At 43.0% G+C, this 13,243-nt stretch overlaps 1 protein-coding gene across 1 annotated transcript in view; it reads right to left on the reverse strand.

Moving 5' to 3' along the window:
- Positions 1 to 1,900: 1,900 nt before the first annotated feature.
- The window catches only part of tmtc2b (transmembrane O-mannosyltransferase targeting cadherins 2b), a 110,508-nt gene continuing 99,165 nt past the window's right edge, over positions 1,901 to 13,243 (reverse strand). Inside the window, exons 11-12 of the mRNA XM_061036693.1 lie at positions 12,545 to 12,608; positions 1,901 to 5,815 (exon numbers count right to left, since the gene is read on the reverse strand). Coding sequence (XP_060892676.1) covers positions 5,636 to 5,815; positions 12,545 to 12,608 — 244 coding nt within the window. The 3' untranslated portion in view covers positions 1,901 to 5,635. The remainder of the gene's footprint in view (positions 5,816 to 12,544; positions 12,609 to 13,243) is intronic.

The raw sequence follows: 13,243 nt of genomic DNA on the forward strand, positions 1-13,243 counted from the left end.
CGACATGTGAGAAAGATCACAGGGCAGACTGCGTTCTGTTCTCGGGAGGGGCTTGCTGCATGTCAGCGGGGTCTGACTTGCGGGGGCGTTTGTAGTAGAAACACAGGAGCCATGTGCAGACACTGTGCTGGCCCTTCCATATGGGAATATTTACATGTCTGCCTTTTTGTGCAAACATCAAAGTGGAGGAGATGCATTTGAGCGGATTTAACGACATCTTTTAGCAGATTTGAAGGGGGCAACTTTAAACGCCTGTAAAACGTGTTCCACAGCATGACAGAGCACGCCATTGTGAACTCATATAATGTAGCTGAAGCAATCTGACTTAGAACTGGAGATGTTGTAACAGAGTGTGAAGGCTGTTTTTAAACGATGGGGGGGGTTTAATTACTGCATTGGTCCAATTACAATGCTTTTTCACAACAATGGACACAGCCACCATCCATCCATTTTCTTCCGTTTATCCGAGGTCGGGTTGCAGTGTAGAAGGCGAAGTAACCCAGACTTTCCTCTCCCTGTTTTCCAGATCCTCCTGGGGGATTCTGAATCATTCCCAGGCTAGACTCGATATATAATCCCTCCAGCGAGCTCTGGGTCTACCCGGGGGTTCATCCCAGTTGGGCATGCCCGGAAAACCTCCAAATGGAGGCGTCCAGGAGCAAGCCTGATCAGACACCTGAACCACCTCAACTGGCTCATTCAATGAGAAAGGAGTAGCAGCTCTACTCCGAGCTTCCCCTGAATGTCTGAGCTCCTCCCCCTATCTCTAAGGCTGACCCTCTGGATGAAACACATTTCTGCTGCTTGTATCTCACGATCTTATTTTTTCAGCCATTACTCAAAGTACATGACCACAGGTGAGGGTTGGAATGAATCTACCACTATAAAGATAAAGATAAAGATAAACTTTATTGATCCCCCATGGGGGAAATTTTTTCTATCGAGAGCTTTGCCTTGGGAGCGCCAATAGCTTAGCGTTTATGTTGCCAAGTACAGAGGCTGTAGTCCTCATTGCAGAGGCTGTGGATTCGAGTCTGACCTCTGCCCTTTGCTGCATGTCATTCCCTACTATCTCCTCCCAACACTTCCTGTCTCTCTCCAGCTGTCATATCCATTAAAGGGAGAAAATGCCCAAAAAACTAATAAAAATGTACCTTCAGGCTCAGCTCCCTCTTCACTACAACAGTCCAGTACAACGCCAGCATTAATGCAGACGCTGAACCAATCTTTCTGTCAATCTCATCTTCCAAACACGAGATTCTTCACTTCTTCACTTGGGGAAAAGACGGATCCCCTTATCTGTAGAGCATGTCGCACTCATGACTGAGGACAGCTGTCACTCACAACTTCAGTGCCGAGACACAGTGCTCATTAAGTCAATGCCACTTATAAGACAATGGTTATCTATGCACATGGTGATACAAAGAATAATGTCAATGTAGTGTAGTAGAGACATGCTCACACAGGAGAGTGTGTGTGTTAGTGAAGACTGGAATGCAGGAACAGAAACTGTTTTATTTAAAGCGCTGTGTGATTAACTCAATGAAAAAGATTTAAGATGAGAAACCAGTCACTGTGAAGTCTCCTGGAAATATTTGAAAGATTAATCTATTGAATTGAAATGTGACAATTGAATCTAAACACACCAAAAACATTATTTAAAAGGCGTAAAAAAAAACCCATCAACCTACCTTGTTTATTTTATCTTTTTGTGTCTGCATTATTTTCAAATATAATGGTTTTCTTTCTGATAACGACATTTAGTCTTTTTCTAAAAATGCGTCTCATCAGGATAATCAGGATTGTCTTGTCCTTGGATCAATATGGTAAACATATGAAATCTATAAATCACCTGAAATGTCAAAGGTCGTCGTCAAAAACAGCTGCACAGGAAGCGAAGTAAAAGCAGAACACCATAAATTTATTGTGGAAAAAAAAGCAACATCGGGAAGAAAAAAAGTCTATCCTGGCACATTGTTCTTCTGTATATTACAAAAAACAGGAGAAAAAGGCTACAAATCTCCATAATTTATACAAATACAACAACTTTCAAAAATAAATCTTTAATTTAGTAAACGCTCTGTGGACAAGTTTCTGCAACAACCCACTGCTGAAGATCCCTGAGCAGAGACACAGAGTGAAACACTTCTTTTTTATTTTTACATCTTCACTCAAGCAATAACGGTTCTCAGTGTTTGTTCAGAAACACTTTATATACACAGGAGACACTAGGAGGCGCTGTGAGTGTGTGGACGGTGACGTGTGGGACAGGAAACGAGTGTGAGCTGTGATTTTCTTGTGAACACATCACTGGTGACCACCACATTACAACACAGAAACAGTGTTAACACCGATGTGACTGAGAGGCCGGAGAGATATACTTGCTTTTAACACGTCCTCGAAAAAATAAACATGAGCTGCAGTATGCACATGAACAGTAGGGGGCAGTGTAGAGGCAGAGAGGATGTCAGATAAAGGAGATCTACTCTGCTGATCCACATTTAAGTACAGACATATAACGCTAAGATGTTCGATGTCAGTACTACACCTCGGCGTCAGCTTCTGGCAACTCTCTCTGCCTTCAACAGCGTCTGTAACTACGATATCAACGGGCGCATTCTGCTTAATTTCACCAGGCAGCAGGGTCACAATTTAAACCGAAACACCGGGGCTATTACATCCGCGCATGGTGGAAAGTGTTGGTGAGACTGAGAGAGGGGGCGATGATGCTGATGGTGTGTTCTGTCCATCTGATCAGATGTTACTATTCATGTTAGTTCTGTTCTCAGAATTAACATAATAGTAACCTCCCTTGAGTGTCTGCCACAGACCCTAAAAATTAACGGACGAATCCTGAGTGATGTCAACTATCTTTGGAAGCCCGTCAATGGCTGTCACCATGCTGGAAATGCCGTCTTACCCTTACATTCAGCCATAACACCAGGCGATGAGCTGGAGCTGAGGTGGGCCTGAAGCCTCCTGACAAACAGCTTCACAGTGCCCACCCTTCAGTCAGGTCAGCCACGTACCTAATTATGCGTCACTGTCAATCCTCAAAAATCCACGAGGATTAGGTTAAAACAAATCATTCCCAGTACAGTGTGTGCAGAGAAAAATGTGCTAATCAGACCTTTTTTTTTTTTTTAACCAGGCTGTAAACATGTGAATTTCCACTGTGAAAACAGGCTTTTTTGAATGGATGTGTATGTGACTTCTGAGGCTTCTGCAGCCAGCCTCTAGTGGACACTCGAGGAACTGCAGGATTTTGCACTTCAGCATTGGCTTCATCTTTTAAAAACTGGAGTTTGTCGCTTAGTGTCCGCATGTTTGTTTCATTCATCCAACACAACAAGTAGATGTGAGCTCTCTGGCGTGCCCTCTAGAGGTTTCATCCAGTAATGCATGTTGCTCACGGTCAAGTATATATACAATTACGTTTATGACGCAGCCGGTTGTGTAGGTTAAACAGCAAGTATATCTCCGCCCTAACAAGTGACGCATATATATTTAAATTTGATCCACCACTGACGTCATTGATCTACTCTGTGTTAACTATAATGGCCGACTCGACTGTATTTAAACATCTTATCCACTCACGACCTTCATGTAACACTTAAAAACACAGTGCCAGCTGGTTCTGTTGCTCTCGTAACACAAAGCAATAACTTACAATGTTCTTCAAAAGTAAGGACACAAATATTTCAGGAGGTTTGTGGCCGATAACAAAAAAAGAAAAAAAAAGAAAAATCACAAATAATGTACATGGTCTTACTCCATGGAAGGTGCTGTTTCACGTCCTGTATGCTGACAATGCTAAACCAAGAGATGTTAAGAACACAGAATATATACAAAACAAAGGAGACCCTTAAGACTGCCGGAGGAACCCCTCACCTGACGGACTAAACCTGCTCAATATCTGAGCTTCCACTTTTAGTCGGGCTACTTTTTTGCTGCATGATTTTCTGTATACTATACACACTGTAAGTATATATTAGGATTCATTCTGTACAAACACGCTGATATTAGTTTAAACGAACACATAGGTGTTACAACATTTCCCTCATGTCTTTGCATTGCTCTGTGGTGACAGATAAAGTGTGGCGTAGGCATAGCGTCTGTATTTGGTTTTATCTCCTTCATCATCTCGCTGCACGCTCGTCTGGAGCGCAAGGAAGAAGAGGGTAGTGAATCTGAAAACCCGTTTCCACAAAGCGGTCCGGTTTGGTTCAGTACAGTTTGGTACAAACCATGATCTTGCGATTTCACAGCGGCGCTACATATGAGTGTAGACGGCCAATAAATCCAGCAAAGAAGAAGAATGTGACACAGTAATCAAAGATCAATGATTCCTAGAATGGCCAGAATCTCCAAGGTCGTCCATGGCCTTGACATTTCTCTCTTAAAATCCACAAGATATTTAAACATTGTGTGTTTTGTGTCTGTCCTTTATTACCGCTGTTGAACAGGAATTGAGGATTCTTTTGACCAATCAAGGGACTGCAGTTTGTCTAGCTCCACCCTTTAGGGTCGGATCGGCACGCTTGGCACCCCAACAGACGGGTACCTAAAAAGTAGTTTTGGTACCCTTCCCAACTCTTAATAAATGTGTACCGTACTGAACCAGAACGCTTAGAGGAAACAAGGCTTTAGCATACCTGCCTCTTTGTTCTGTGGCACTCCCACCAAGAGATAGCTTAATATTTCCATTTATAGCTTCTTATGTTACCATGGTGACTTGGCTTTTTTCCCCAGTGCAGAGCAGAAATGGCAAGTGGTGGTAAAAAATGCCACATGTATACTTCAGTTCTCTGCTTGAGAAGATTCACACCTTTTTTTAAATGTTTTTGTAAATAAGGCATCACCCTGTGAGGAGGGGTCTTATTTTCTTCTTCTGCGTTTAAACATCCAGCCATTGTCGACCTTTGAGAGGCTGTTGTTGTTCTGCGATGGCTTCCAATTAAATTTCCCTTTTTTTTGACACCAAATATCAAAACTCCTGCTACACAAAGCTTTCAATGATGCTGCTAATTGTCTTCATTTTCAAGTGCCCTGAAATCTCATTTGCAAAACAAAGTGAGGATGTGATTAAACTTAATTAACATAATTCATTTGGAGCTTTTGGATGGTTTCCAATTGTCACTATTTTCCTAATTTCTCTTGATTATCAAGTTTGAACATCTGATCGAACCCAAACTTTATTGAAATACTTTTAGTGTAGCCTTTAGAGATTCTCTTTTATGTTTTATCTCTCACTGCTGAGGGGGAAACTCCTCCCTTTGGAGCTACACATGCTTGTTTTAAAACACCTAATTTATCACAAATGTTGAGGGATGTACCTTTCTCACTTCCAGTTTAAGTGCTCTAGTTATCAAATAAAAAGTGTTTCCTGTGAGAGGACTAATTCTGAGTTTCTAAAGAGTCCGAGCAGCGCCTTGCCAAACTGTGAGCTGCTGGCCTGAGGAGTGTGCAGAGCTCAGGAGTTCTAAGGAGGACTTCAGCACTCAGTCCTGTCCCCTCTGAGCAAACATCCTCCCAGAGTCCCCCCTTCATGAGAGGACAGAATGAGGAGTGTGCTGGCCGTCTTGTTTTCCCCCAGATCTGGCGTGCAGATGGCAGGTAGGCGGGCGAGCCGAGCTCAGGGGCTGGTGGTCCTCAGGCCCTGTTTCTCCATGATGTTCCACAGCTTCCGCAGGTTGGACTGGGTGATGGAGTCATCGGGTTTCAGCTGCAGCGCTCGGAGGTAATTGGCTTCGGCTTCTTGCAGCTTCCCGTTGAGGTGGAGGATCGCTCCCAGGTTCATCAAGGCTGCCGGATACTGAAACCAGAAGAGAGTCTGATGTTAGGACCAGATCAGTTTCATGCTGAGTACACCTCAGGGTAGCCTTTGGCCCTGTGTCCACCTAGAGGTTTTTCTCTTAGCGCCAGCATCTTTTTTCAATCGTTTTCAAAAGGTTTTTACTGTTACTCGAGTTTTTAATTTAAGTTTTCTAATGGAAATAATCAAGTTGGAAAATGTCGAGTTTAGGCGGCATAATAATGCGGAACATCACACATCACTATAGAAATAAACAACATAAAGAATAAAGAATATACATTTAATCGAATAAAAGTGCATACTGTGTGTATAATTTGATATGTTTGTATGCCCTTAGTGGTGCTTAGTTTTGTCTTGTGGAGAAATGTAACATCATGTCATTCTAATAATGTCTACAATGCAAATTTAAAAAACATATAAACCAACAGCTTGTGGTCCGGTACATCAGCACTCAGACTTAAGTCAGTATCCTCTCGACTGTTTTTCTGTTTGTACCTACAGTCAGAATAAACCCCGCCCATAAGAGAGCTTTAGGGAGACATGTCGTCCTCAGACTGTGAATGAGGCCCAGTGGGTTTAAACACAGAGAGTGTGCTGCTGTTATTTACCCTCCATCAATGGTCTGTTTGGATAAAAGAACGATTTGATCAATATTCATCTTTTAAACATCAGAGGCCACCAGAGGACAGATGCAAATACACTCTCATCTATTCACACTTTGGGGTATACATAATTTAGAGTGGGAACGGGGATTTGAGCAGAAATGTTTTTCATCACATCCAATTCAATCCGAGCAAAAAAAACCAGACAAACTTTGATCGGATGAAAATAAAATATTAAGACAAAAGCAGAGGGAGTGTCAGAGGGAGTGAACAGGCAAAGTTCTCGAGTAAATAACAATGATTTAACATTAAAGTATAACTTTTGAGGCTACACCGCAGATTATTATTCTTTTTATGATATCCTTTATAAATCACTACGGGGGAAATTACTTTTTTTTTTTTTTTTTAAGAATTATTTTTGGGCTTTTGTGCCTTTATTTGGAGAAATAGTACGGTGGACAGAGACGGAAATCATTGTGAGAGAGGGTGAGGCCCGACATGCGGTAAAGGAGCCACAGGCCGGACTCGAACCCGAGCCGCCCACTCCAAGACATGGGATGCGCGCACCACTCACTGTGACACCAGCGCCCCAGGGTAAATGACTTTTAAACTCTGTTATTGAGACATGCTACACACACACAACCACCATCGGACTCTGTCGTCCCCACAACCCCCGCCGTCCTCACTCATTCATGGCCTGCTCCGACCTCCACCTCAGCGGTAAAGAAGTGTGGCAAAGGAACACGAGGAAATCAAAGGAGAAATCCTTCCTGCATATTATCCCATATGCTCTTTTGTAAAGCGTCTCGGGGTAACACTTGTTATGAATTGGCGCTTTACAAATAATGATTGATTGATTGAAATACACACACATGCACAAACATGCGCTAGTGGAGAGATGTCAGAGTGACATGGAAGAGCGCCCGAGCAGTTGGGGTTTCGGTGCCTTGCTTGAAGGAAACTCAGGAAATGCTCAGGAAGTGAACCTCTCCAGCTACCAGACCAGACTTTGGTCCACACCACCCAGACTTGAACCACTGACCCTCTGGTTCCCAACCCGTACAGTCTGAGCTGCTGCCCCAAAGATTGCAGACACACTTCTTCTTCCTGTTGTTGTGATCGCCCTGAGGCGGTAACCCTGCGTCTCTGCGTGTCCCGGTGTCTTCCCCTTCTGGCCTCAGCTGTCACAGCGACCTCATCTTTGAAGTGGGTCAGGATAAATATTCTGTAGCGTCCTGCTGCTGCTGCCGCCGAGGGGCAAACTCATCAACGTGATGAGGAGCGATGATTCACCAGGACAGAAGTAGAGGAAAAACTTCCAGAGTGCAATCACTTCTAAACTTTGGGAGTAACCAGGCCGAGAGAGGAACAACATCTGATCTCCATTTTGGTTTGAAGTGTGGAAAAGACGTCAGTCCTGCAGGGAAGCTACTGTTTTACTGCTTTAGACGTTCATAATGTTTGTAATCAAATTCCTAGGAAACGAGGAATGTTGAAGTAAAACAGTCCCATCGTGTGCTTTTACCGCCCTAAATGTGGCTTCTTTCCTATAATTATCACCACAGAAATCATTGTCACTTTGCACAGCACATGATTATGTCTTCTCGATGATTTGTTACGTGTTGTCCCACAGGCTTTAATTTCTTCTTCATGGCTTATTAACTGATCAGAGTCATTCTCAGAGAAACCTGCTGCGAATAACACAAACGAGTTCTATAAATGTTTCTAGAAGTCTGTGGTGTGTTATGAGACTACATGAAGGAGTGACTACAGGAAAACAGAGCACAGATTTACAATAAAGAAAAAGAAACCAATAAAGCTAATTGATTCATCACTACATTAAAATCATGAGCGACATTAACACATACAAACTCTAAAATGCAAAGCAACCACATAAACACTTTCCATAAATCTGAAAGTGCTCCATCTTTCAGCCTCTGCCTGAAACTCTTCATTTCAGCTGCTGTCTCTTTGGCCTGGAACACATTCTCACCTACAGCGAACTGTACTCTGGTGCACTTGGAATCTGGAGACCCCCATTCTTAAGCGGACCAGAATTCGTTTGAGCATTCACACCACCCCCAAACCAAACGAACTATCAGACAAAGAGCACCAGAGTTTGTTCCAAATGGACCAAACGGCTCAGGTGTGAATGCAGACTAATACATCAGCAGAACCAAGTTGTGCACAGTTCTTGTGACGGCCCAGAAGGAAACCATGACCTCTGTGTTTAAAAAAGCTTTGCAGAGGTTTATGACTTTAGTCTGCAGAACTTCTGGATGTTGCATGAATTTCCCTCGTCCATTAGACTGTTCCACCCTCGTCTTAAACTCTCTAAACATCTTTTGTTTATCCAGTGTCATAGCTGGATGAGTGATGGGCATGCAATAGAACCACAACTGAAACAATAGTAGTGATTCATTTCTCAGAGGGACAATCAAACTGTTAAAATATAAAATATAGACTCTGTGTGTTATCATCCTTTTGTCCCTGAGAGAGCAGAGCGTTTTCTCCTCAACACTAATGTAACAGATGTCTCGGGACAAACTTAAGTCTGATAAGAGCAACACTTCCACCACTGCTCACTTTCTCTGTTTGTGCATCATTCAACTTACTAATCAACAATTCACCAACTGGTGTCATGAAGTGCAAACACATTAATCCCTAACCAGAATAATATATTCCCCATTTTTCTGTTATTTCCCTCAGAGGCAGCCAGAGTTTTAGCTTTTAATGCTCGGTTAATTCTGAGGCTGTTTGCACTATAATTACATTCTGTTTGACCCTCCATTCAAAGGTCAAACCACAGAATAACAAGGAGGGATCAAACTACAGAGAATACAGCCGGCTGAAACACGACTGTTTCCACCTACGCACAGAGTTTAAGGGGCCACACATGCAAACTGCACCCACACAGGTAGGTGACAAGTAGGTGTATATTGGTAAATTACTCAGTATGCAGTTTTTTTGGACTTGGAGAGCACTGCAATATTTTCTCTGCTCTAGTAAAGTATGTAGGGTTGGTCAGTGAGAATTGTACGACAATATTAGTAGATCATAGCTCCTCAGAGTTATTTCCTCGCTCCTCTGGGCCGGAATAAGAGACTTGAGACGTCCTTCAACATGGCGGCACAGAACGACTTCCGGTTCAAGCGAGGATTGAGGAGCGAGGAAGCGAAAAATAAGAGACATAAGAAGCTGAAGACAGTGACCGCTGTCAGTGATCCTGATACTATCGTTAGCTAGCTAACTTTAGATAGTCAGCACGCAGGTATGCATTGATGATGACTTGCTTGCCTTTCACTTCCCAAACTGCAGAGTTACTGTCCCCGCCATATAGAAAATACACAAGACGCCTGTACGTTTGAAAGCTTTTTATCCTGGGGGCGGTGTAAGGGGAAGGATTATTCACTAAATATAAATAAAAAGGGACTTTTGCCCAGGATAGACAATGATGACAGGAAAGAGACCTTATAGCAAATATGTCTGGTTTTGAGAATCACCCGACCCCTGACTTCTCTCTCAAAAAGATCTTTCACTCTGCGTCCATGCAGAATTGATCTAACTCTCGAGTTTTTATTTCCTTCCTCCAGTCCTCAACGTAGACTCCCACCTTTCCTCACCAAAGCCTTTCTCCTGCAGTTCTGGACATCTTAGGCTTCAGTGATTTATATCCCTACTCTTGCATTCTGCCTCACACTCATAACACTCTGCGAAATGTTCCCTTGTCAGAAGCTTTCATTTTTTCCCTCATTTCCTGCTGCTCTGTAACCTCTCTGCCTCCGAACCCTTCTTAAAACTGGCATGTAGCAGCCGAGGAGAGGCCAGATGTGGAGCGTATTAACCTAGACCGTAAAGCAGCATATGCTACAAAGACTGGGAGAGTCAGGAGTTGGAGTTGAGCTGAAAAGACCTCACCATTATGACTTCAGATTGGCATTAAGGCAAAAAGGATCTGCATGCAAAAGGACAGATGTCAAAGATCGACCACCAAACCAAACATCCGATGGGATTTAGCTCGTCCAGAGAGGGAATTGTAAGACTAAAGGACTAAATCCCTTTGAATGGAGGCAATTGTCCTCTCTCACTCGGAGAGCACACACACATGTGTTTAATATAAAACATCAGGGCCTTCGGAGAGGGAAGAGTCAAGCCGCAGTAAAGCATGAAATGACAAATGATGATGGACAGGGTACATGGCTTAAGTCAAGTTGTATCGGAAAGAACAAAGAATAACAGTAAAGAAGATGGATGAAGATGCTAAGTTACAATCGTGCCTCAGCTGTAAGCAATATTAATGGCAAAAGGGATCCAAGCTAAAGTGACCAAGTAGGGGCAAAAAGGGGGCCTCAGTGTTTGGATGTGGACAATAAATGCCTGTTTGTACAATAAGAGCCGCCAAGAACCAGTCATGTGAAAATGACATGAATGTGGCCTGAAACAGAACTGTTAAGAACATAAACATCCCCAGGATTTTTTAAGAAGCAGCGACAGACGAGTAATCCTTTCGATGTCAACCACCTCCCATTATTCACAGACGAACAGTCAGGTGAGCTGTTCAGTCTGAGGTACCAGTTTAGTTCAGTTTGTATGGAGTGGACGCCAAACACACAGAGGCTCGGTACTCGTCCCATAGGCGTCAGATTTGACTCTGGTCCTCTGCACTTTGGCGCACGTCAAACCCGTTCTCCTTCCCCCCAATGATCCTGATTTATAGAAACTGTCTGACATGAAGGGAACATGTAAAAAACATCATCTTAAACAAAAGACTCTCCGTTGTTTGGAGGTGTGAATGTGAAAATGAATCAAAGAGGTAAAGTATGAAAGAACTAAAAACTGAACTCCCAAGAAGATGCACCTTACTTTGATGGAGAATCGCTCGTCTAAGTGTTTGTTATGCTGGTAGTTAAAAAAATAAAAAAAAATCCATCCATTATCTATACTTCTTCAGTGTCGCTGGGGGCAGGAGCTGAAAAGCTGAACGATTTCCAACTTGAGTGCTCGGAGCAAAAAAGCCTGAGCGCCGTGCTTTTTCTCCAGTTGGCCACTTTCTGTTGTGAATGCTCTACTCATTGAATACAACTGAGAAAAGACGCTGGCGCTCTGAACAAAAAGTCCTAGGGTGGACACAGGGGCTTATTCATGTTGTCTAAGAGGGATAGACGTGACAGCACATTGTATATTTTTTTTTACAGCAAAGCACTCACAAGACCTTTGATGGGTGCCAACGCACACCAAACCAAATTCCTCCATAATGTTGAATTAAAGCAATCAAAGGATAACCAACAAGCCAATGTCTTTGTTGTAACAGCCCTAATACCGTTTGGAAAATATGAACAATATAAACAACAGCTTACTTAGGAATCTTTGGAAAGTGTCCACCAATTCTCCGTTCTCTTTAAACTGTATTTTTTTATTCTATGTGCATTACATCTACAGCTTTGAGGAAAAGTACCTTTGTTTTATCTGGGTTGAATTAAAATACACAACTCACTGGCAAGAGCTAACGTGTACATCTGCACGGAGAAAAACAAAGAGGATCGGAGCTTAGTTTCATGTTTCTGTGGACATCTTGACTTTTAGCCTTTTGGTATACACCCAAGCTTTTGTTTGTCATTGTTTGTATATATTATAGTTCATTGTGTGCTTTCAGAACCAAACTTCATTGTCTGCTTAATGTTGTCCAGATATATTTTGATCATTAATCCTGAGCTGATTTCTTCTAATCAAAACACAGAACAAACAGGGTGACCGCATGCCAAACATATTTCCCTCCCTCTGCGGCCCTCACTTAAACAGGCCGACCCCTCCTGCCAAAGCTTTTAAGACTGGAGCCCATTCATTCTCAAGATGTCAAAGTCCTGACCGGGTGTTATTATCATTATTCTTTTCAATCTACTTACCTTGGCTCCTCCTTTGAAGTTGGTGATGGACGCTACACAAACAAACCTCTGAGCTCAGTAAAGAGCCAGCCCTCGCTTCCTGTGCCCCGCTGACAATGAGCGCCGTTGTGGTGAGGCAGACTGGGCAGTAATATCATCGGAAAGCCACCCCGACTATGATTGCCTAAGTGTCCATCAGGGTAAATAGTAATGGGGGATGATTAGCTAGCCGTGGTTGTACTCACATTAGGTCTCAGGCTGGCTGCGTGTCCGTAATACTTCTCGGCGGCCTCGTTTAGGCTGGCTTGTCTGCAAGGGAAACACAGAGAGAGGCGATCATTACTCATCTTTATCGCTCTTGGCTCGGGATGAGGCCTTGAACCCTGCGTGTTTACTGGCACTCAAGGGTCACTGAGAAAATAACATGAAGGAACAGCATGAGGGATGAGAAAAGCCCATCCAATCTCCTGCAGGTCTCTCTCTCTCTCTCTCTCTCTGATAGCATCTTTCACTCCATAACATCTGTGCTGAGCAGTGCAGAGCAAGCACTTTCTGCTCTAATTGAACCTCGAGGTCAGGACTTTTGGCTTATTGGATACTTTAAGGAAACTCAGGAATATTCACCGTGCATTTCTGTTTCAAGCTGGTGGGGGAGATTCTGGTTCGACAAGCTAGATGAATACAGAATATTGAAGGACTACTTAAGGGGAAAACACAAATTCACTCAGTATGTTGACATGAATAGTTAAGACGAGCTATGGTTACAGTTCGATTAGGCCATTTTATTTGACTTCGGTCCTTGTCCCAGTAAACAAGAACAGGGAAAGAATGAATTGATTGACAGAATATAAGTCCGACTCCGCTACAGTAGGTGGCGATATGCCCTCTTTCAGCTCATTTCTATTGGATCTTCTTTCGGTTGACTTTGTTGACAAATTAGCAAG

The sequence above is a fragment of the Labrus mixtus genome, chromosome 4 (genome assembly GCF_963584025.1).
Source record: "Labrus mixtus chromosome 4, fLabMix1.1, whole genome shotgun sequence".
Taxonomy (NCBI): domain Eukaryota; kingdom Metazoa; phylum Chordata; class Actinopteri; order Labriformes; family Labridae; genus Labrus; species Labrus mixtus.